This window comes from Aspergillus mulundensis (assembly GCF_003369625.1).
Source record: "Aspergillus mulundensis strain DSM 5745 chromosome Unknown scaffold_0, whole genome shotgun sequence".
In the NCBI taxonomy this organism is placed as follows: Eukaryota; Fungi; Ascomycota; class Eurotiomycetes; order Eurotiales; family Aspergillaceae; genus Aspergillus; species Aspergillus mulundensis.
Window position 1 is genome coordinate 276148 of NW_020797888.1, and position 21940 is coordinate 298087.

At 51.0% G+C, this 21940-nt stretch overlaps 8 protein-coding genes across 8 annotated transcripts; 4 read left to right on the forward strand and 4 right to left on the reverse strand.

The window, feature by feature from the left end:
* Window positions 1-292: 292 nt before the first annotated feature.
* DSM5745_00080 (uncharacterized protein) lies at window positions 293-1727 on the reverse strand (the record flags this gene model as incomplete). Its single annotated transcript, XM_026742096.1, has 2 exons — window positions 293-1196; window positions 1255-1727. The coding sequence occupies 2 exons, from the start codon at window positions 1725-1727 to the stop codon at window positions 293-295; spliced, it is 1377 nt and encodes a 458-aa protein (XP_026607941.1).
* Window positions 1728-3297: 1570 nt separating this feature from the next.
* On the reverse strand, window positions 3298-5016 carry DSM5745_00081 (uncharacterized protein; the record flags this gene model as incomplete). The annotated part of the gene is made up of 3 exons (XM_026742097.1): window positions 3298-4297; window positions 4384-4699; window positions 4758-5016. 3 exons carry the CDS (start codon window positions 5014-5016, stop codon window positions 3298-3300), a joined length of 1575 nt encoding a protein of 524 aa, XP_026607942.1.
* Window positions 5017-5539: 523 nt separating this feature from the next.
* Window positions 5540-7265, reverse strand: DSM5745_00082 (uncharacterized protein; the record flags this gene model as incomplete). Its single annotated transcript, XM_026742098.1, has 3 exons — window positions 5540-6467; window positions 6540-6846; window positions 6956-7265. The coding sequence occupies 3 exons, from the start codon at window positions 7263-7265 to the stop codon at window positions 5540-5542; spliced, it is 1545 nt and encodes a 514-aa protein (XP_026607943.1).
* A 759-nt stretch (window positions 7266-8024) lies between these two features.
* Window positions 8025-9904, reverse strand: DSM5745_00083 (uncharacterized protein; the record flags this gene model as incomplete). The annotated part of the gene is made up of 3 exons (XM_026742099.1): window positions 8025-9036; window positions 9126-9459; window positions 9541-9904. The coding sequence occupies 3 exons, from the start codon at window positions 9902-9904 to the stop codon at window positions 8025-8027; spliced, it is 1710 nt and encodes a 569-aa protein (XP_026607944.1).
* Window positions 9905-12409: 2505 nt separating this feature from the next.
* DSM5745_00084 (uncharacterized protein) lies at window positions 12410-14414 on the forward strand (the record flags this gene model as incomplete). The annotated part of the gene is made up of 2 exons (XM_026742100.1): window positions 12410-13028; window positions 13093-14414. 2 exons carry the CDS (start codon window positions 12410-12412, stop codon window positions 14412-14414), a joined length of 1941 nt encoding a protein of 646 aa, XP_026607945.1.
* An 847-nt stretch (window positions 14415-15261) lies between these two features.
* On the forward strand, window positions 15262-16889 carry DSM5745_00085 (uncharacterized protein; the record flags this gene model as incomplete). Its single annotated transcript, XM_026742101.1, has 2 exons — window positions 15262-15562; window positions 15625-16889. 2 exons carry the CDS (start codon window positions 15262-15264, stop codon window positions 16887-16889), a joined length of 1566 nt encoding a protein of 521 aa, XP_026607946.1.
* A 743-nt stretch (window positions 16890-17632) lies between these two features.
* On the forward strand, window positions 17633-19447 carry DSM5745_00086 (F-box protein; the record flags this gene model as incomplete). Its single annotated transcript, XM_026742102.1, has 3 exons — window positions 17633-18035; window positions 18104-18386; window positions 18457-19447. 3 exons carry the CDS (start codon window positions 17633-17635, stop codon window positions 19445-19447), a joined length of 1677 nt encoding a protein of 558 aa, XP_026607947.1.
* Window positions 19448-19966: 519 nt separating this feature from the next.
* DSM5745_00087 (uncharacterized protein) lies at window positions 19967-21755 on the forward strand (the record flags this gene model as incomplete). Its single annotated transcript, XM_026742103.1, has 4 exons — window positions 19967-20219; window positions 20282-20630; window positions 20721-21667; window positions 21724-21755. 4 exons carry the CDS (start codon window positions 19967-19969, stop codon window positions 21753-21755), a joined length of 1581 nt encoding a protein of 526 aa, XP_026607948.1.
* Between the last annotated feature and the right edge of the window lie 185 nt (window positions 21756-21940).

Genomic DNA, 21940 nt, shown 5'->3' on the forward strand with positions numbered 1-21940 from the left:
GGCGGAACCATCAATACGCCCAGTGTACGCAAGATGTACCATCTTTGACTAGAATGGACACCAAACACATTGTTTTTTGCAATATCGATAAATGTATACGTTATACAAAACGCATCTTGCGCCGTGACACTTACCATGTTAGTACCTAGGTATAGCAATCAGGTTTACAGCGATTCGCCCCAACCAGTGGTTTAGAAAGGTATGTAACTATATTAATAAAAATCAAATCATATTGCTAGAAAGTAACATAAAGCGAGTGTGGGGAGGCTAAACAAAGGGAAGAAAACAGACCTTACTCAATATCGTCCGGCCGGTACAGAGTATCCTCCGTGGGCAACGGCAGGGCAGGGGACGGCCCAAACTCAACAACAATGATTCCACCCCCGGGCTGCATGCCAGAAGAATAAAGCCGATTGCCAACAATCGTGACATGGTCAACCAACGCGAAGTGGTCGCCCTGAGGCGTGCAAGCGCGATCCCGTGCCTGCAAAGCCCTTTCCACAGAGAAATCATGCCGCTCGAACTTGTTAGACTTTCTACCGAAGGCACCGCTGCCAATCAGCGCGGCCTCACCCTCGGGAGACGAAATAACAAAATAATGGCCATAAAGGAAGTACCCACCAATTAAGAAGGACCGAAACGGGTCGTACCCGCCGCCAACATGGCAGGGTTTCTCAGTTTCCCCGGCCACAAACTGGCCCTTTTTGCGGTCGTAGGTAAACAGTCGCATGATGGATGATCCCATCAGATGCCCCTGTTCCGTCACCGCGAAAGCCAGTTCTCCGCTGCGGGACGACGGTGTGAGCCTGTAGAATAATGGAAGTCCAGGGGTCTCGAACTTGATATCCTGTACGAGATTGCCTGTTTGGGCGTTGAAGAGGTAAAGGACGGATTCCACGCCCGTAGTGGTCGGGTTGTGATTCACTACCACAAGGATCTCGGCGCCCTGGAGGCGCCAAACACGCCCTTTGGCTGGGACTCCGTAAACCTCTGGGGGAATGGCTACGGTGTAGAGGAGATCCCCAGTCTTCAAGTCATACCCCTCTAGAGTATTTGCCTTTGGCCCATAGCGGTAGAATTTCTCCCACCCTAATGCCAACGGGGAAAGCGAGGGCCTCAGCCGGGCATCGTCCTCATTGGGGGTGAGGGCTCTCGACCAGAGCTCCTTACCAGTTGACAGTTCGAATAGATGGTCTCTATTTGTAGACAGTCGTTAGTATAGCCTTCGTATCTCCATGGATGTTGTGGACTTACCTGTAAACGTATTGCTCCTCTGGAAAGGCAACCCTCTCACGTACCTCGATGAAAAGGAAACCTGAAACATGAACCTTCATATACTCCACCGTAGTGGTTGACGAGATCTCGAGGCGTACCTTCTCCGTCGGGAACGGACACCACTCTCCTGCTGTGGTCCTTTCATGCCCAACGCGTTTCCAATAGACGCCGTCTTGCGCAGTCCACGCAACGAAGTCGCCCGCTGTGACCAAGGGCTTGTCGGCGAGCGGTTGCGTGAACTCCATTGCGCAGCGAGGCTTGCCCGTTAGCAATGCACTCAAGCTTGTGTGCCTAACCCCGTGTCCAGAGACCCAGTCCTGGATCTGGCTTTTCCAGGAGTTGCTGACCTGTTCACCCCTGGTAAGGTCCTGCGCGCTAAGCTGCTCGAAGATTAGGCACGCGCAGTCATAGTTAAGAACCTCCAGCGGGTCTGCCGTGCGTTGCTGTGCCATTGTTGAGGTTGAGGACTGCATTGGATTAGATCAGTTGTTCTGGGGTAATTGTGGGATGTTTTTGGTGCTTCGCTGATGGGGCTGTCTGCAAAGCATACAAGTGATAAAATTCTTGGTGGATGGGAGGAGTCTGCGCTCTACTTATACCCCGTGGCTGCACATCATAGACAATGAAACACTCTCACCTGGTCGACCAGGGATAAAGCTCCTTTATTTAACATAATTGGCTTTCAAGCGCCCAACAAAGGCTCTCGGGCGTTGCCTTGTCCGGAAGTCAGATATTGCTTGGATTTCCTTTGACAGGGATCTTCAGATCCTGTAAATGCCCTTTGTATTCACGGCCGAATCGCCTTTTTCATTTTCAATTATGTAAAGTCTCCATAATATATGATTTTCATCTAAAGGTCAGACATGACTTGGATTCTTTCCAAGGGCCTTTGGTTCCTTTCAATGTGCTTTGTATTTTAGGCTGAACGAGTCTTTCATGATTGCATCATGTGCAGCGCCAGTTTTGCATCCACTGCTATGCCCCTTGCCTTCACGTTTGACATGGTAGCCTATGTCCGTTGTAACGGACCGACTAGGCAGACACCCCAGGTCTAAGGCAATGTTCAATAAGCTCGAAGGAAGTACTCGGGAACTCCACAACCAACTTGCTTGTACATATCCGGATAACTGAATTGCGGTCCACTGGAGGGCTGTTTGACCGGGCTGACGATCTACTTAGTGCGGTTTGGTCATCGGCATGTACATGATTTGAAATGAAGAGCTTGTTAATATACCTAGAGCATCAACTCACCTTTAGTTTGGCTGAGATATTGTCACCAACCTTTGATAGAATATATTCATAATCTTGCAGGATTTTCTTGTGACTTCATATAGACATTAAGCCTCCTAGCTCCAGTCAGCAATGTACTAGGGACCTTGTAGAGTGCCCTTTGGTTATGTGACATCTAGAAGACCGGCTAGATGTTTAAAATTCTGCTGCAGTTGGCTGCATTCCGTGAAACTAAATTGAACAAATGATTCCTAGCAAAGATCTAAAACAAGCTGTTGTGTAGCTAAGATGCTCTTATCCAGGGTTGAAACCTACATTTAGGGCCGAAGACCGGCAAACTAGGACTTGATCTTTACTTTTATTCAATTAGTAGTACATTCCTCCAAGAAACATGAAGTGTGCCTTCGGCATCCGTCCTGAACACCAACAGTGATGACACTGGCAGAATCATTGGACATTAACAACAATAATGAATATCACAGAACACTTGGACCCTGTACTGAGAAGGTCGGGAACTTATTGGGAAAGACTCCATTGTACATGTGTGGTCATAGTGGAGGTTCGGACAGGGCATGTTTCTAGCCTGGGGGCCCACCTGTTTGCCTAGTGCCGGCTTTGGGAGCGTCTCATAGCCTGGGCTTGCTTGTGTACTTCTTACTATGGTAGTAAGCATCAAAGGCGCGCAGAAGGGAACCGTGATACCAAAAAAGGGCTCTTATATTCCTATGTATGTCAGGAGTAAAACGAGAGACACTGACCGGACTAAACACAAAACAACACAAAATTGAAAGGTTACACGTAACGACAAGGATCACGTATCATGATACCATGGTCCTCATTTGGATCAACGAGAGTATCCTCCGTCGGCGGAGGCACGTCTGAGCCATGGCCAAACTCCACAATCTGCGCGGCATTCGCAAAGCCCCGGTCTTTCCCTGTATCATCCATTCCAACGAACAGTCTATTGCGTCCGATCCGAAAAGCCTGGAACGTATCCACCGATATTCTCTCAGGCGATGACCATCCGATATCCAGCGCCTTGTTCTCGGCGCGAGAGTCATGAGCAATATTCACTCCTGCGGCCAAGCGTGTAACACCGTCCTCAGTCTCTCCGAACGGGAAGAGCGTAAACCGATCCACAAGAAAGCGCCGGAAGGGATCATAGGCCCTTCTGCAGTTCAAGAAGTGCCAACTTCCGAATCCCATGCCCCTAAGAGACAAGGTTTCCGGGCTCCTGGCGACAAATTGTCCAACTGGGGCGTCATAGTCGTATATTTGGATAGTTGCGTGGGTTTTCCCCAGGCGTGGAGTAGGATGGTCTATCTCTTCCACTACCGCAAATGAAAGTTCTCCGCGGCGAGTGGAGGCGTAGAACAGGGGGTCATGGAACGCAGACGCTCCGGGAACGGGAGGCGAGCATTTGTGCTCAATGAGCTGGATGCGGTGTCCGATCTGGGCGTCAATGAGATGGAAGCGCGCTATCGGTGGCTGTTGGTTGCTGGTAACGGAGATCACCACGATGATTTCCCGTCCCTGGAGGCGCCAGACATGGGTGTAGTCTATCTTCTGTGTAAAGCCCAGGGCCCAGGGAATAGAGTATAGCAAGGCGCCGGTCCTTAAATCGTAAGCCTCCATTACTGACCCTGTTTCCGTGGGCCGATAAAGCCTCTCCCATCCTATTGCGGCGGGTAGGTGAAGTGTATGCCATGGGTTGGAGCGATCGGTGGTAGGATAGCAAAGCACCTCTTTGGACCAGAGCTCCTTCCCGGTTTCCAGGTCGAATACGTGCTCCCTATAATCCTGTGTCAGCACTGGCGGTAGATTTGGTAGATATCAGGATTCATGACAGGGGTCATCTTTTAGAGGTTTGCGACTTACATGTAGCTTATTTGGAGTACACGTCTGGTGACATATAACAATCCCCCAGCATGCATGTACATCCAATAGGTAGCCGCGTTCCGCAGAGCGTCCAGGTTTAGCTTCTTCACTGGGTATGGCAACCGGCTTCCATCGTCACTCGGTTGATACCCGACTCGTTGGTAGAAGATACAGCCCGGGTCTTTCTTACCCCAGGCAATGAAATTGCCAGCGGCTGAAATGCCTCTTGTCTCATGGTCGTCGTGGCCGGCGCCGTACTCAATGGCCCATTTGGGATTGGCAGTGAGCCATCTGTCAGTGGTGAGCTTTTCCGACGCTGGGAGCAGTCAGTATGCAGATTAATATACATTGGGGATTAGGTTGCTTGGACTTACCAGCCTGTTTAAACGCTGCCAGCGCAATTTTCTTTCCTTCCGTCGTGCGAAGGTGATGCTTGGCGTTCACCTTTTTCCAGACATCAGGGAAGTGGTATAGCAAACCTTGCCCCGACGCCCAGTCCTCGACTGCGCTTTTCCAGGTTGTGGACACTTGCTCAGCACGTGCTAGATCCTGCAAGCTCAACTTCTGGAACTCGAGGTTCAGGCAGTCATAGTTCAGGGCGCTGACGGGATCCGCTTTGCGTTGGGACGTCATGATGGAGATCTGTATGGAGATCGTGTATGGGATTTCTCTGCTCCTTGTATCGCAAATATGGGCGGGTTTGCTCCCTTCTTATAGGTTTTGTGAGAAGAACGGGAGTAAAGCGTTTGGATGACAAAGACTGCGTTCACTGGGGGCGCAGAGACAAAGCGTCATTCACATTGAAGTCTCTTCACCTTTTGTCTTTATTGTTGTGAGTCCAGGCGCCCTTTCACCCTCTGCAAGCTTTCACCCTTTGAACATGATATTCAGGTTATGTGAATGTGCTTTGTATGCTGGAAATCCTGATCGCCTCCACCCCAGTCACGTGCAGTGTTCAACCTGAATCATTTTGTAGAACACTAGAATTATTTTAAATATTGTGTCTAGAGACCATGTTTTCTTGTGTGATTAGGATACCCTGTTGCTTGCGGGTGACGGTTAATCTTGCCTCACCACTAGAGGGATTCGAGCGCTGCGAAACGCAGTTAGTGATGAGAGTGACCCGTGGACCTCAGGATGGTTTCGTGTATTTGCATTATATCAGCCGTCCAAGATCACCAATAGAATCCAGTGGATGCAGACACACCTCCCCGCCTAGACTGAGATGCGAGCTCGAGTTACTTCGTGTGCCAAATTCAAACACGGCAGTCTCATGTTTCCGGGCAAGTCTGCCGGAGTCGTCCATACAGTGGACGGACTCATAACACACGTACAGGCGGCTACCGTCAATAATCACGTTTTCCAGCCCACCTACCACACTACCAGCAGGTGTATTGATAGCAAGGGTTCGACATGTAAAGCTTCCCATATCGCCGTCCAAGGAGATAATCCGAGGCGAAATATCCCGTCTCCCAGCAACAGCGATAACACGGCGGAAGGGATCATAGTCCAGCAAATCCGCCGGTTTGATATCCAGGTCGGTCAAATCAAACCACTCAGATGATCCTCGCTTAACGAACTTCCCAGTCGCAAAGTCATAGTCGAAAGTCTGGATCTTCAGCAGAAACATCTCTTCATCACAAACCTCGCTTACCAGAGCGAACGCGAACTCATTAAGTCGGCTCGAGACCCGAACCTTCACAGCCCGCGGATCGAGACCAACGTGGTGCCGGAACAGAATCGTGTCGATCGTGCGTCCTTGGTCAGGGTCGATGAAGTGGATTAGTGCATCGATGTGCCAGGCGTGGACATTGACGACGCTGAGTGCGACGAGGACATCGCGCCCGCCGAGACGCCAAATGCGGGTTTGGCGGTTGTCGATGTCCGCGTCTGGGAGGCAGGAGGGTTGGGAAGCGAGGAGGGTGCCCGTGCGCAGATCGTACGTGTCGACGCCTCGCCTGGTGTTGTTGTGGTATAGGTACAGCCTGTCCATGCCCATTGCGATGGGGTAGGGCCTGCCGCTTTCCTCGTCCCGTTGTTTTACCCAGAGCTCCTTGCCTGTTTCGAGATGGAAGACGTGCTCCCTGCGGTTCGTTGCAGATTAGCAAATGGTACATTAAGTGCGTATAGATGGCAACAGGAGCTGGATCCCATACCTGAACACCCTCTCTTCGGGGACGTAAACCACGAGCAACAACAGCCCAGCGGCATGAGCGCGGATAAAATGCACATTGTACCTACGGACATTAACATCGAGCTTTTTGACGGGGTATTGGCTCAATTGGGCGTTGCTTTCGCATTCTTGGTATCCAACACGCTGCCAGAAGATGCTATCTCCCTGCGGCCATGCAATGAAATCTCCTGCGATGGTGTACATATTGCCCAACGGGTGACCGAGAGGGTAGTTATATGTAACCTTCGGTCTCCCTGACACCCATGCTTCGCTGCAAGCTTGATCGGAAGCTAGGTTGATACAGTCAAATCAGTTTGAATGCACTTAAATTGGATAACGTCGGGTCCATGAAGCAAAAAGAGGAGTTTATGAGGGAAGATGGAGGGGAGAGGAACTGACCGTACAAGTTGAACATTTCCAGCCTGCTCGATCTGTTATCATGTGCGTCCTCGAGCATATCTCCGTCATTGCCTATGTTACCCTGCATTTCTGCTGTTTGTCTTTCCTCTTCTTCCTGCCTCAGCTCTTTCCAGGCGTCTGGGAAATGCAAGCGAAGTGCAGGCCCGCCAACCCATTCCCGAAGCAGGATATGCCAGAGGTTACAGACCAACTGGGCATGCGCCAAGTCGTGGATGCTAAGATATTGAAGGACCAGATAGGTGCAGTCATAGTTCAGGTATAGGAAGGGGTCTGTGCTTTCATCGGACATATTTGAGTGGTTGGACATGGGCAAAGAAAATCATGGCATCTTTTCTGGGAGTAGTTTGGACATATGAATCAATTTATTGCCGTTTACAGCACAGCATTTCGTAAATTTAGGCTGAAAAGGGTAGTGTGCGACAAACAAACAATGGACGAGGCTTGCGTGGTCGCAGAATGCTTTGTTGACTTGCAAGCTTGACAAAACAATGTCCTGACCAACAATGATGAAACATGTTCCACGACTAACGTGCTTTCATCCCGCTTCAAGTAATTTGCTTTGCAGTTAAACCTGGGTTTAGGGGGAGATGTGTCGGTAGGACTCCTGGTCTTCAATGGCTGTCTTCACGGCCCCTGCAACCCCTGACCTCGTTGTTTGCTGGGCTCGAACGCATGAAAGCGGCATGACACCGAGAAATGGCTGGGTGTATGGCACGCTGTTTACAACTAAGCCCCGTGCATATGAAACGTCATGCGCTATTCTCGGATTACTGTACGTTCTAAAAAGTTCAGTATTTTAAATACGGGGGATTATCTCTGACAGTGCGTTGAAAGAGTAACATTGGATACTTTAAATATTTTCTTTGATATTTGAATGGTCGCCAGAACTGTGTGACGAATTTTCTAGCTACATTGATAGTATGTATTGTTTCTCAAACAATGCACTCTCCCTTTACGACTCTGCTTCCCATGTCTGTTTCTTCACATTGAGCTTTGCCCTCCGAGTCCAACAGAAAAACGTGCAACCACAGAATCCACGACAGAATACTCATATAATGTGCTGTAGAAACATCGGACAAGAATCCGGTTCATACCAGAGGACGTCTAAATCTGTCGGGCGCGTCAGACCCTCAACCTCAAAGCCCAAAACATCATACTCCAACTTGACCGGATAGCCTGGACGGGCAGAATAGACCAGGCAAAGCCTGTTCCCGAGAATAAAAACGCGGTTAATGATATCAATCTGCCTCCCCTCGCGGAGACGATAGGGTCTCTTGGTCTTGGTTTTTCCCACAAACAGACGCACCGGCCTAGAGTGGACACGGCGGACAGTAGAATTCAGAGCGGGAGGGTCCCTTGGAATCTCAACGACACGAGGGCACCCGTTGCCAACACCCACAGCAACAATGAACCGCCTGAAAGGGTCGATGTCGATCTTCTCCCTCTGCACGTCCTTCACCCCCAGCGCGGTGAGGTTAAAGGTTTCCAATCCGCGGTCCACAAAAAGCCCGTCTGCAGAGGGACTATACTCAAACGTATGACAACATCCCGTCCGTCTACCCAACACCGTCGTGTACTCGCTCACCATTGCAAACGCCTTCTCTCCAAGCCTGGAACTAAATGATATCGTAAGGCCGTCCCAGCCCTTGAACCGGATCGTCTGCAGCATATGCCCGTCAACGGCGTCAATTATTTCGAATTGACATATAGTAGGCCGCGGGGTCCCGTTGTCATTGTCGTCGTCCTCATCCCCGTACTCGCCCTCATGTGCAACGACATCCCACTGCAATACCACCATTACGTCGCGGCCTCCGAGACGCCAGATCCAGGTCCATCCGGGCCGGAGCATAGAGGCGGGTATCGATGGCTCAAAGGTGTAGACCAGGCCGCCAGTCTTGAGATCATAGACGTCCACGGTGCCGACGTCCATCCCGTGTCGAAACATGCGGTCCCAGCCTAGCGCGATCGGGGAAATCGTGTTTGTCTGTTGGTCGATCGCACGGTACGGCACTGCTTGCGACCAGATCGTCTTGCCCGTTTTGAGGTCGATTACGAACTGGCTGTTGATTTTGGTCGTGTTAGCTATCTTCGAGTTGTCTCGAGACTGGACATCGCACAGTCGCTAGTATATTGTAAAGGGGTCACATACCTGTACTTGAAATCCTCCAAGGAACCCTGCATCTGCGCCCGCAGACGCTGCGTGCTCTCAACAATAACAAGGTACCCGGCGGCGTGCAGCTGCACGGCAGCGAGGGAATGCTCGGGCACGACGTGATAGTCCAACATCTTAACGGGGTGAGGGCAGTGGTCTCCGTCCTCGTCGACTTGGTACCCCGCCCGGCTGCAGAAGAAATAGCCGCTTCGCATCCAGGCTACATAGTCGCCTGCCATGACGAGGGAGCCATCAAGGATGTGGATGCGGTACTCGTTGACACAGGTTGGCTTTCCTGAGGTCCAGCGGGCGGTTGTTGCTTGCTCGATGCCTAGATGGTGCACATTAGCGTCTCCCAACTCTCCATAGATAGGTTATGCTTTTGGCGAGGCGGAATGGAGGGGTCACTCACCGAATTGTCTGAACCTTTCCATCGCTAGCGGAATGTTGGCCTCGTCCGAGTCCTGTTCTCCATCCCCATGCCTTTCTTGCCCGTCGTCAATTCTCGGAAGATTCCGTGCCCGCGGGAAATTCATGTTCAGCCCACGCGCCGCAATCCAATCCTGGGTCTGGACCTTCCAGAGCCTGCATACCTGCTGGACGTGCGCCAAGTCAGAGGCAGGCATATGCTTGAGTACTGCGTTGATGCAGTCCAGGTTCAGTGCCTGGAAGGGGTCTGCTTTGGTCGTAGCTATTGTGTTTTGGTTTGTGGCTGTATCCTGCGCGACTCCCGTGGCTTTGGCGCTGGGTCTCGCGCTTTTGGATGGCTTTGCCATGGGTATGTTCTCAGGGGATTCCGGTTTCATTGAAGTTTGGCGTAGTTTGTACAGTACTCTTGTTGGTCAAGTGTTAAAACGTGGATCCAAGATGTACCTGAATGAATTTGATTCGGATGCAGCTTTTTGGTGGTAGGGTTTGTGCTACTTATATCTTGAACTAAGGAGATGTGGAGCATAAACAATTTTATTCACTTTTCATTCACTCCTGTTTATTCACTCCTGTTCCTTCACTCCTGTTCCTTTACTCATGTTCATTCACTCCTGATCATCCACTTCCCTGTGTGGGCAAGCCATCTGGTTAATGTATGCAGACGTCCCGCTTATCCTGCGCTAAATTCACTGGTCACTCGAAACTAATTGCATTAACAGCTTCGGGAGGGCTGCATGATCTTCTCAGCTCCTGTACTTCAAGCACAGCCCGTTTCCATCGATGTAGATCTTCGACACTGTTTTCCTTTTGGCTGAGTTGTGGGTATCCCAATTTTGCTGGGCACGCCTTGCGGCCCTGCTTACGAGTCTGGCTGTATGAACAGGGGTCCCAGATCCAGGACTAGTCTGTGGTGGTGATGGGTATATACGTGGAGAACCATCACAGCTGTCCGCAAAACAATGCCATTCAATGCGTCGATGGCGAACTCGTTTCCAAGTTACATTCAGCGGGACCACGTGTTCATAGCCCCTAACCTTAGCACCTTGCTGGACGGATTGTTTCTGCGAGGAATCGTGGAAAAGGTACTATATCTTAACCGCCATTAAGCAGACTGTGTAAAGGCGAAGCCAAGATGATCAGGCCGATCTAAGACGTGGACACCAACGCTCCTCTATACACCGTGAACCCGCCATGGTATAAATTTCCATTCAGGTCTGCAACCAGAGCTGGGACGGTTCGCATGATAATTAATATGCCGAGCTAGTGTTATTCTTGGCACTTTATGTAAAGTGTGGATGTATTTGTTAACTTCGGAGTCCTTGGAATACCAATCCAGTTGGGCGATTTTGGGAGTATCTCACTCTAGGTTAAGCACCCAAAAGCCAAGGGGTTGATGTGGAACGGACAACGGACCAGTTATTCCAAGATGAACTATTTCATTACCTTTATAAATCCGACATACGGGCTCGGGATGGGACTTTTAGTCTCAGGAAGTTTGAGTTAGTTACAGGAACAAAGGGTTGGTGTGATTCCTAACCAAGGGACTAATACATGTCCGTTACAGCTATTTTAGGTTCCTCACCTGGACTTGCAAAACATCTGCTACTCTGCAATATAGTTATATATCAATGCTATGCATGTCATGGTTATGCCTAGACAAAGGGGTGATACCTAATAATACAGTTATTTCCCACAATGCTCCCTGATTCCGCCTTCACAGTTCTCCTTGACCTGTCATATGTCATCAGCGTCGATATCTACACCTACATGTACGACGCCATTTACACTCACCTGCAAAAATCCCCATGACGACCGGTTTTACTGTACCCGACCGGGCAGTTTATTACTTTGCCGGGCTTGGTTAAATGTGAACTTGTGAAGGCAAATGTTTTGGCCTCTGTAGCGGGGTTTATTTTAGAGAGGGCTTCTCCGGAGAATTTTGAAAGAAATTAAAGATAGTTACGCCCTTGGGCCATTTGCATATATTATTGGGTTTGTAGTTGTTCTTTCTTTGCTGAACGGACAGTGATGTTCTGATAAAATATATATTCACACACTCCATTGGAAGTTTGGCTAATACACAGAATGTAAACAATCATACTCCAGTGGAACAGAACAGCGCATGAATTACTGTATGTGAGATCCGCATCATCAACTCCAGGTAGCGAATCGAGAAAATCCATCGGAGATAACTGCAAAGTGTTAAGGTTGGAAGTATCCAAATTCTTCTCGAGCGTGTCCCGGTGGGTCACCTGAGACACCAAGCCCTAACTCCCGACCGGCACGCTAGACCACCAGCAAAATGTAGACATACATATATCTTACAACAAGGGTTACTATTTATGAGAGGGCTGTCTCCAAGAGTCACTTTATGTCATGGTTTGAAGACATTACCCCTGAGTGGAGGGTGGGGTGCGATTCAACCACATGCACTCCATCTTCAAACAACCATCAAGCCCTAAAGAGTGCTCAAACGTACCCCGATGCATAGTACAAACCTTTGCAACAGTTCGACTTCTTCTTTCCACCATGATACAGCATTGCATGCACAACCGTACAATGGTTAGAGTCTTATTTTAACAGCGGGTTGTTTCCGCCTTTGTGCGTCCGCCTTCAGAGCCTTTGTCAAGTCACCATTCTGTTTCAACACCGTCCCGTATACAAAGGCCATGATGGTCATTGTTCTCCCAGCATCATGTATATAGATCCCCCAGCCAGAGACGATATACAAGATGAATCTTCCATCACGTCTCAACCAAAAACGACAGGTAACCTTTACTTTACTGATCGTAACATTCCTATCCATCCATCCATAAACACCATAATCACGAAACACATCAGACACCGAAGCCATGCCCCCGCAGAAGCGCAAAGCCCCCTACAAGACCTGGTATGAAAGGGACGCCGCCCGCACGGCGGCAAGAAAGCGCATCCGCCGAGAAAACGCCCTGCCCCGCAGCGACCCCTTCACCTTCTTCAGCGACAGCATCTCAGGCCGGATCCTGAGGCACCTCGAGGCCGTGCAGGACGTCGGGCGCTGCGAGCTGGTGAGTCGGCGGTGGCGCGATATTGTTGTTGGATGGGGGGTGAGGGAGTGCACGGAGCTGCTGGGGGAGCATCCGAGGGGCGTGAGACGGCAGGAGCATGTGCTTGGGCCTGTGGTGAATGAGCTTAGCGAGGACGAGGAGGATGATATTTTGGGGGCGGAGGATGAGTGGGTGGAGGGGAAGAGGGAGGGGGAGGATGAAAGTGATGTGGAGGTTAAGCCCGAGCGCCAGGATAAGGGGAAGGCGGTTGATCGGGCCGCGATCGAGGGTAGAGATGAGGATATGATGGATGTTGACGACGTCAATGTCAAGATTAGGGCGGAGAGCCCGGATCAGTCGGAAGGGGGGAGTGAGGCGGGGAATATCAGAGACCTTGGCGGCGTTGACGAAGATAGGAGGAAGTGGAGGATCATCAAGAAGGCCGGTGCGTATCCCCTCATGTTCATCCCTGGACTCCACAGAAGTCAAGGCTAATATCCCGAATGCAGCGGCCCGTTGGGTGTTAAGGCAGAAGCTCGTCTTCGGCGACGCCTCGTCCGGGAGGGCTTTCGATGGCGTGAACTGGATAGTCTCGGCCGGCGACTACATCGCCTGGTCGGACGGCCAGGACGTATGCTACCAGCGACTGGGCTTCGAGGCCAACGGGTCCCGCTACGAAGTCCGCCGGTTCCACACACATGGATGGTCCAACGAGCGGCCCGAGCTCTGGGTTAGCCCTTACGGCTACGTGCTCATCCGCGGATACAAGGACCGCGAGGGAGCGCTCGCCACCGTATGCATCCAGATCGACACCGGGCGGAGGATGTGGGAGCGGACCGGACCCGCGGCCCCTGCAGAGTGGGCGCAGCGCACGAGGAACATATTCGCCGTGACGGAGCACACGATCTACGAAATTGATTCGCACGACAATCGGCTTCATATGCTTGACCTCCGTAGCGGAGGGATCATCGGCGAAGCCCAGCTTCCGAACGATATGCTGACGCGTCTGCATCATCGGTGTAGCGCTGTGCGCAAGACACCAAGCGGACAAGACGTGATTGTCGCATTTGCCCCGGTCAATCGAGCGGTCGCTCGCCGCGGGCAAATCATGTGGACCCCCGCGCGGCGTCCAACAGACGCGAATCAGTGCGAAGTCCAAGGGCTCCAGACAATCAACCCGCTGACCGGGGATATGACCGAGCACTTCCCGGATGTCGTCGTATGGGGCGGATTCGGGAGGATCTTCCCGAGCTGGGAGAAGGAGAACGAGTTCGCGGTGGTCTCGCTGTGGTATGACGAAGAAAACAGAGACAACTACGTATGGTGGAAGATGGATTTCTTCCAGATCAATGACCGATCCCGTATTTCGCGGCTCCGCACTGAACTCTTCGCGTGCGACTCGACTCACTACGACGAGGTTGTCGGGAACAATCCCTCCACCGTCGACCCATATATGTGTCTCCTGTTCAGCGCGAACGCGGCCGACCAGTATCTGCCGTCCATTGTAGAGTTTGAGGCCGCGCCGGCCGACATCAATATGCCGGAGCCAATTCAGCGTGTGGCGGCGCATCTCCGCGTTGACCGCATCTGGTGCGATGACCGGACTATGAACATCTCGCTGCCGATGCGTCACAGGCGGGTTCAGGAACGCCTGGAGTTTGATATTGGTTACAGGCCTGGTAGGGCTGAGATGAGGCAGCTTGGCAAGAAGACCCTTGCCGTCTTTTATGCGCCTGGTTTCGATGGGGATGAGCGCGGGGATACGTATTTGTTTGATTTTCGGTTTCGGGCGCCCTTCTTGGGGGCAAATGCGTATCCGGGAGAGCTTTGAGGGTGCCTTTGACGTTAATTGAGTGTGTTTTGTTTGTTGTGGTTATTTGGGACTGTGAGATAGTTTCTACGTGTAAATGGTTCGGCCGGCCAGGCTGCTATATAATTTGTACATACAAATGTTTACCATATGGCCTTGTTGTAGATCTTCACTTCAACCACAATTCTAATGTCCGGCACACCTACGTATGTGATAAAGTACCGCAATCCGCGTGGTCGAAATAAGTTGCCTGCTTCCTGGTGTCTACCAAGTACACTGTTGAACAAGGGAGGCAGTGCGAATTACGAAGAAACCGAGCTTATACATTTAAAGAGCGACCGCTTGTTCTGAGCTCTGCGTTCGTTGTAATGCAAATGACGCTGGAACTTCTTCAAGGTGGCCTGGCAGGGTAAAATTAGCCCTAACTCCCGCCGCAGGTGACAATGGCACCAGACAATGGATACTTCACCAGGGCGGCCTCATCTTTGTCCCTTGAAACGAGATGAAAGATTGCTCAACATGGTTATGATTCAAATACAAACACCACTTGACGTTGAAGATGTGGAATTGCCCCGTACTGCTTTATTGGGTCAGGCGCCGAAGCACTCGGATATGTATCAGGTTCAATAAGCTGTTATGCCTATGCACAACGAATATGCTTTGTTATGGATGATAATAAACAGCATGGCCCTTTCTTCTTCGTTACACAAATATAAGAACCAGCACATCCAATTTGGCCTCTTAGAGCCTATTTACATTTTTCAAGCATCGGACTTTCAGAAACGGTCTTCAGTGGTAGAGGCCGAGCTAGGAGCCAAGTCAACAGCAAAGATTAACAACGCTCATGACCGGCGGGTTAAAGAATAAGATGGCCCCATCACCCCAAACCCCGACTAACGCCGTGCAGGACACGCGCACAGGCACAGATCCCATGCAAATCTTCCCCTTCGACATCAAGACCCTCATCTTCGAAGACTTCTCCGTCACCGATCTCGGTCGGTCCCAGTGCGTAAACCAACCCTGGCAAGCGTCCGTCCGCGAATGGATCGCCGCGCGGGGGCTGAAGAAGCATTTCCCTTGTGATTGGGCCAGGGTGACCGATAATGGTAATGCAGATAGGAAGGATCCCAAATATGCCGACGTCACGGCAAAGGAGTTCACTGCATGCGGTACGTGTCCCTTCTGACTTACACTAGGAACCACATTAGCTGACTTGACGATCCTGGTAAAGCCGCCGAAGACGCGCGATTCGAGAGCTGGACCTCCGCGCGCGCTGCTAGCTGGGCTGAGTACAAGCCCGAGAGTCATCGGCATTTCTGCGCCAGCGAGCGGTACTACGCGTGGGTTGACAACGGGTCGATTTTCTGGCAGCAGGCGGGATATCAACGGGCTGGAGCCGGACAGAGGATGCCCCACGACATAAGGAAGGTACCCGTGCCAATCCACGCAGCGGGTGTTGAGCGCCTGCTGGTCTCGCCCACGGGCATTGTGATTCTGACCGAGAAGAATCTGTGTGGAGAGATCGAGGTAAAGGCGATCGACCTGCACAGCGGGAAGAAACTGTGGACGGGCGAAGGCAAGTCCTTTTCACCCGCAATCCTCAAAGGTCGACCTGGCCAGAGTCCGCAGGACGGTATGACGCTGGGGTGGGAAACGTTCTGCCTTTTCGGCGCGAAGGCAACTCAGCTCAGGGTGTACGATCTCCGCACAGGCAAATGGCTGCGTGACCATTCCCTACCGGCATACAGTGTACAGGAAGGAGCCGTACAAGCGAAGATCCAGATCCACAAGCTCGCAGGTAAAGAGACTATAATCTGCTGGGGTGAGATCATCCAGAACCGCAATCGAATGACCCAGATCCTGTTCTTCGATGCCGCCACCGGGTCACGCACGCAAGACATCAGAACGCAGGTCCAGGCTAGCTCAGCAGATATAAAGCTGCAGTTCTCGACGAAGCGGCACGACCTCACCTTCGCAATTCTCAGCATCAGCCGGGCCGTCGTGATGGTCAAATACTTTGCCCCAGGCGCGGACGGCAAATACGAGGAGACGACAACGGACGCGCTCTCAATCGGCATCGATAACCTAGGCAGCATCACAAGCTTCGACAGTCTAGCCGTTGATCCCTTCCGCGGCTTCGTTGCTGGCACGACGAGCTTGGCCAATGTGCTTGTTCTCTGCCGCATCAAGCCTTCGGCTTTAACGGGGAACAGGGCGTTGAGGACAGAGGCGGGGCTAATGCTAAGACTCGCAGACTCTTCGGATGCAGGTCGTAGGTTATCGGGCTCCATTGAGGACGTTGACGGAACGAGGGTCGGGATTTGTCCGGGCCTGGTGGCGAAGGGGATGGTTGCATTGAGGGATAGGCTGGTTGTGCGCTGTGAGGAGAGCGACGGGCGTGGGGAGCCGGTGTTTGTGGTTTTCGAGTTTGGATTTTCTGGGATGGGTGATGACTTGACTACCGAGCAGGGGGAGTACTCTCAGGTTTTTGCGTAGCGGAGCTGACTTAATAGAGCCAAATAGGTAGGGTATAGACATTGCTTAGTTGTCTCTCCGTAGTATGGTATAAATCGGTGTCGGGGGAGGTGGTACAGTTTGATTAAGAGTTGGAGAAAATGAACAATATTGATGGCTTAGGACAGTCATTCTCTCGAGCTGCTGTTTCGAAATCAAAGAGAGTTGCAGTTTGCGTTATTGGTATACCATGTCACTTCGTACTTGCAGCCAAGTTCACCCCATTTCATCATTTTCTCGTGTTATCCTGGGTATAAATGCGATTAGATGGTCAAAATGCAACGCATATTTGGATTGTACAAGTTTAAATCTTGGTAGCGCAGATGGGTACTGTTTTGAGATACTGTTGGTTGTTCCTTCTTTCCATATTTTGTTTATTAGTGAAGGAGTGGCTGAAGCCCGGATCGAGTTCAAAATGCCAAGTCAGACGAAGCCTAATAGACAAAATATCTGTCAGTAAACTGTATCAAGTACAGTATAGGATAAACTCCCGGCCTTGTTTTGCTCCTACTCCTTTTAGTGCCCATTTGCTAAACACTTCACAAAGGTGTAAACAGTGAATGAGCTTTCAGACCCAGTCTCATTCACCAGCCGACAAAGAACTCCTGTTCTTTGAAACCTCACCTATTTAAACCCCATCCCGCGTCAAACCGGATAGGTCCTCTTATCTAGTACATCTCTTTCTCCTCTCTGTTCCATTTCCATTGTTACTCCCCGGCAGAAAAATGACGTTTGCAGTTTCCAAGCGCAGACCTAAGATCCAATTTCGATCTCAGAAAGGTCAGAAACCACGTAACTGTAAGGCCGTGTCCAATCAAGCAGAATCATACACGATGCAGTCCGCAGGGAGTGGCGAGATGCCATCCGCAAGCAGTGTCACGGCCACATCCGGAAGGAGTGACCCGCTCCGGCGGTTTAACTTCGACATCAACATCCAAATCCTGAGTCACCTATCGCTCTATGATCTTGGTCGGTGCCAGCAGGTCAATCCAGCCTGGAGAGACTTCATTCGAGACTGGATTGCGTGGCGTGGGCTGGAGAAGCATTTCCCTGGTGAAAGGCAGCGTGTCACGGGGACTGATGGCGAGTGCCTGGTTGATACGTTGTTGAAAACGTTCAATGAATGCGGTATGTCTCCCATTCTGGTGTTCGTCATCGTCTAGAAGGGCTGTACTAATCATATCGTTTTGTAACAGCAATCGATCGTGCCCTAAAAAGATCCTGGACCAACGGGAGAGCAGCCCGCTACAGCGAGTACCAAGACTACACCCACTTCTATGCGAACGAACGCTACTTGGCGTGGTATCATGACGGGTCAATCTTCTGGCAACGAACAGGCTACCTGGACGATGGTGACAAGTCGCCATGCCCTATCCACTTCATACCCGAGGAATGTACGGCTGATGACATTGAGTACCTGGCTGTTTCGCCATCGGGCGTTCTGGTTATGGTTGAGAGGTGCAAAGGGGACAAATATAGGTATCTAGCCCTAATCCATCCAGGGAACCTGAAGAAATCGGAAGGACAGTGTGCTAATTCAAGATTACAGGGAAGAAGTCACGGACCTTGAAAGCGGATGGACGCTGTGGTCCAAAACGCACGAGTTCCGAACACTGCATTTCAAACCCACACAGCTCCCAGTAGCCATAGGCTGGGAACGGCTTTACCGGTATAGCTCCTCCACGCTGCGAAAAGTGGAAGTCTACAATCTCCGCACGGGCGCCTATCGGGCTACAATCCGCCTACCCAGCAGCTTAGTCCCAGCGCGACCCGGGCTCGACAAAATGGAAATGCAAGTCTGCACTATCCGCGGCCAGGAAAGGCTCGTCTGCTGGGGCGAGAAGAGCCGTGACGCCCAAGGGAAGAACTACCGCGTCTACTTCTTCGACAGCCTAACAGGCGAGCACACACACAAAGTCAATGCCAGACTAGCCATGGACCCGGCAAACCTGCACAACACGCCGGCAAAGCTGATATTTTCTCCGCAGCGACACGAGACCGAGTTCGCGCTTACCACGCACGACCGGAATACCGTGTTAATCAAGAAATTCGCCCTGGGCTCCGACGGCATATTCACAGAAAAGAGCACGGACGTCCTCTACTGCGGCCGTCGACCGCTGGACAGCGCCGGGATTGCCGTCGACCCCTTCCGCGGCTTCGTTATCCGTGGTGGAGATCGCCGCTGGCATCTGCGTGTTTGCCGTATCAAGCAGACGCCGCCGAGGAGGGCTGCACACATCAATGCGCATACGAATCGTGCGGTGAATTTGCATATTGAGCTTGGCCGTCTGATCAGGAGACCCTCCGTAGTCCCCAATGGGGATGGTACTCGCGATCCGGTGTCATTTGCGGTTGGGATTGGGTTGCTGCAGCTGGACAAAATGGTCATTACCAGAGACAGGCTTTTTCTCTTTTGCTGTAGTGGTGGCTTGTCTTTGCCTTCGGCGTGCTGTGTGTTTGACTTTGGGTTTCTGAGCCAGCGTGATCTGGAGAATAAGGAAGGGGAGCTTGCTTTGACTTTGATGGACCGGACGATTTGAGCTTGAAGGTCACTTTGGGGGGCTTATTAATTTCTTTTCAGGTTAAGAGGTACCTCGTTATAGTACACATCGGAGAATAATAACTGAAAATCAAGGTAATCGCAAAGTGGTGTTACGGATTCTAGTCGAGCGCTTAACTTTGAATCACACTGATTTGTGAAGATGGGCGTTGCTTTGTAAACTGCAGATGGGCAGACTTCAGGGCCAGTGGGTATTGCGTCAGTGTACCAGGCGGATAAAGAAAAATAGGACAATGGCAATTCAATAAAGATGGGCCATTATTATCGCATTGTCATCTGCAACAACAGCTAAGTACCAACAAAGGCGACTGAAAGCTGTCTCATGTGAAAGGCTTTATCATGACGGAATATAAATACAAACCAGAATCCTGCTCTACGCGAGCACCCTCCTGATCCATCTGAGTTCATCCAAGTCACCATCACCTGCTTCTACTTGAAGCTTTCCATTGCCTCGTCACGACTTATTAGAGAGTTACTTGGAATGAAACCACATACCACCATGTCTTCTCACGGGAAACTCGACCCTATCCGGGCTCTAAACTATGACTGCACCAGTTTAGTGTTTGACCACCTGAGCTTATCAGACCTGACTCGCGTAGAGCGCGTTAGCAAAGACTGGAAAGCCCGGCTGTATGCTTGGATGGCCAACGAGGGGATTGTTAAGCGCTTTCCACATGCCTTGCCGGACAAGCATTCAGACGCGGAGGCAGGAGAACAAGATGTTGTGAAAGTGAAGAGATTCAAGAAATACGGTAAGTGGTCTACCCCCATTTTAATTACTCCCTATGATACAAGAACTAACCATCCTATATAGTCATCGAGGGAACAAGTACCGAGAGACTGGCGGCAGGGAGGGCATTGAGCGTCAACACATATACCGCCGCGGCCTTTCCCTCCAACAACTTGCCACTATTGGCAGGAGACTTCGTTGTCCTGGGAAACAACGTCAGCATCTTGTGGGACCAGATCGGGAACCGAGAAGAGGCCCGCCGCGATATCAACACAAACCACGCCCTCCAGCCGATCAACCTGAACAGCCTGCGTTTCCATACCGGTCCTGCAACGGCACCTTACCGAGATCGCTGGACCGTGGAAGGGAGAAGACTGCACGCTGCTGGGTTCTTGCACTTTGAGCTTAGCGAACCCCAGGCTGAAACCTCCTGGTATGTCCAGCCCCAACCAGTCCTTTCCTAATCACATCTCATCGGGAGTCGGTTTTATGTCTCAAGTTTCATTTTGCTAACGGATCACAGGGTATATATGCTTGAACTTGAAACAGGGAACGTGTTATGGTCCCAACCCAAGTCCCCGACGTCGGCTCTCACGATACCAATTGCAATGGGATGGAAGAGAATCTACTACTACGGCCCCCAGACAACGGACTTGGAGGCATATGACTTGAAGACTGGCGCGCTGCTCTACTCGCGCCGCTCATTCTTCCCAAAGGCTCTAAACATATGGCACGATCAGATCTGGCGCGTTGGGGGACGGGAAGTCTTCGTGGGGATATCCTCTGAAGGGAAACAAGACAAGGGAACTATGCCTGTGTCTATGTATCTTATTGACGCGGAGAGCGGGGCCATCATCCAGGTGATCACCTTTATGCAGTACTGGACCCCGGGGTTGCGATATGACCCGCTCCTGACGCTGAAGGTGTCCACGCGACGCAACGAGCTGGCGTTTGCGTGGGTCAGTTACAACTCTGCACGGACTCTCGCCATGATACACACGTTTGACTACGATCGCGTCAATGGAGAGTTTGTGGAACGAGGCCTCGAGGAGATTGACCTCGTTGCGCTCGGGGTTATCAAAAGGCACGGGCTTCGTAGCAGAATTGACTGTGATCCATTCAGAGGAATTATTGCCTCCGCAAATATCGACGGTGGAAGCGTCTGGATACATCCACTTCGACTTGGTTCTATGGGAGACGATGCCCCGACCCAGTCTACTAAGATTATCCTAGACAGAAACCCAAAAGAGGATTTTTCCATTGGCAAGGGGGGCACCAATCCACATGTTGTATTGGACGATTTTCGATTGGACAAGATCATCATTGCAGGCAACCGGCTTTGCTTGAAATATCAGCTTAATTATGGGACTCCTGGGACGGAYACTGAGAATGAACTTGCAGTTTTGGACTTTGGGTCCCCGGGAAGTTCGGCCCTTGATGAGGGAGCCTTCTGTCTGCATTCGCCAGATAGTGTGTAAATTTCCTGTGTTCAGGTCGTGCCATTCCAAATACCTACACTCGTTTAGTGACCAACATCGGTGTTGTCAAGAGAAACTAATATCAATTTGTATAATTCTCCCTCAATACTTAAGAAGAATCGCCAGTACTACAAACTCAAGTAATCTTTTAGATATCGTAACTCCATTCGAAAAAGCCTCAACCTAATTCTTGAGGAGCCAAGGACCGTGCAAGTGACACAGCATAAGTAGATTTGAACAAATGTACCACACGAGGAAAATTCAG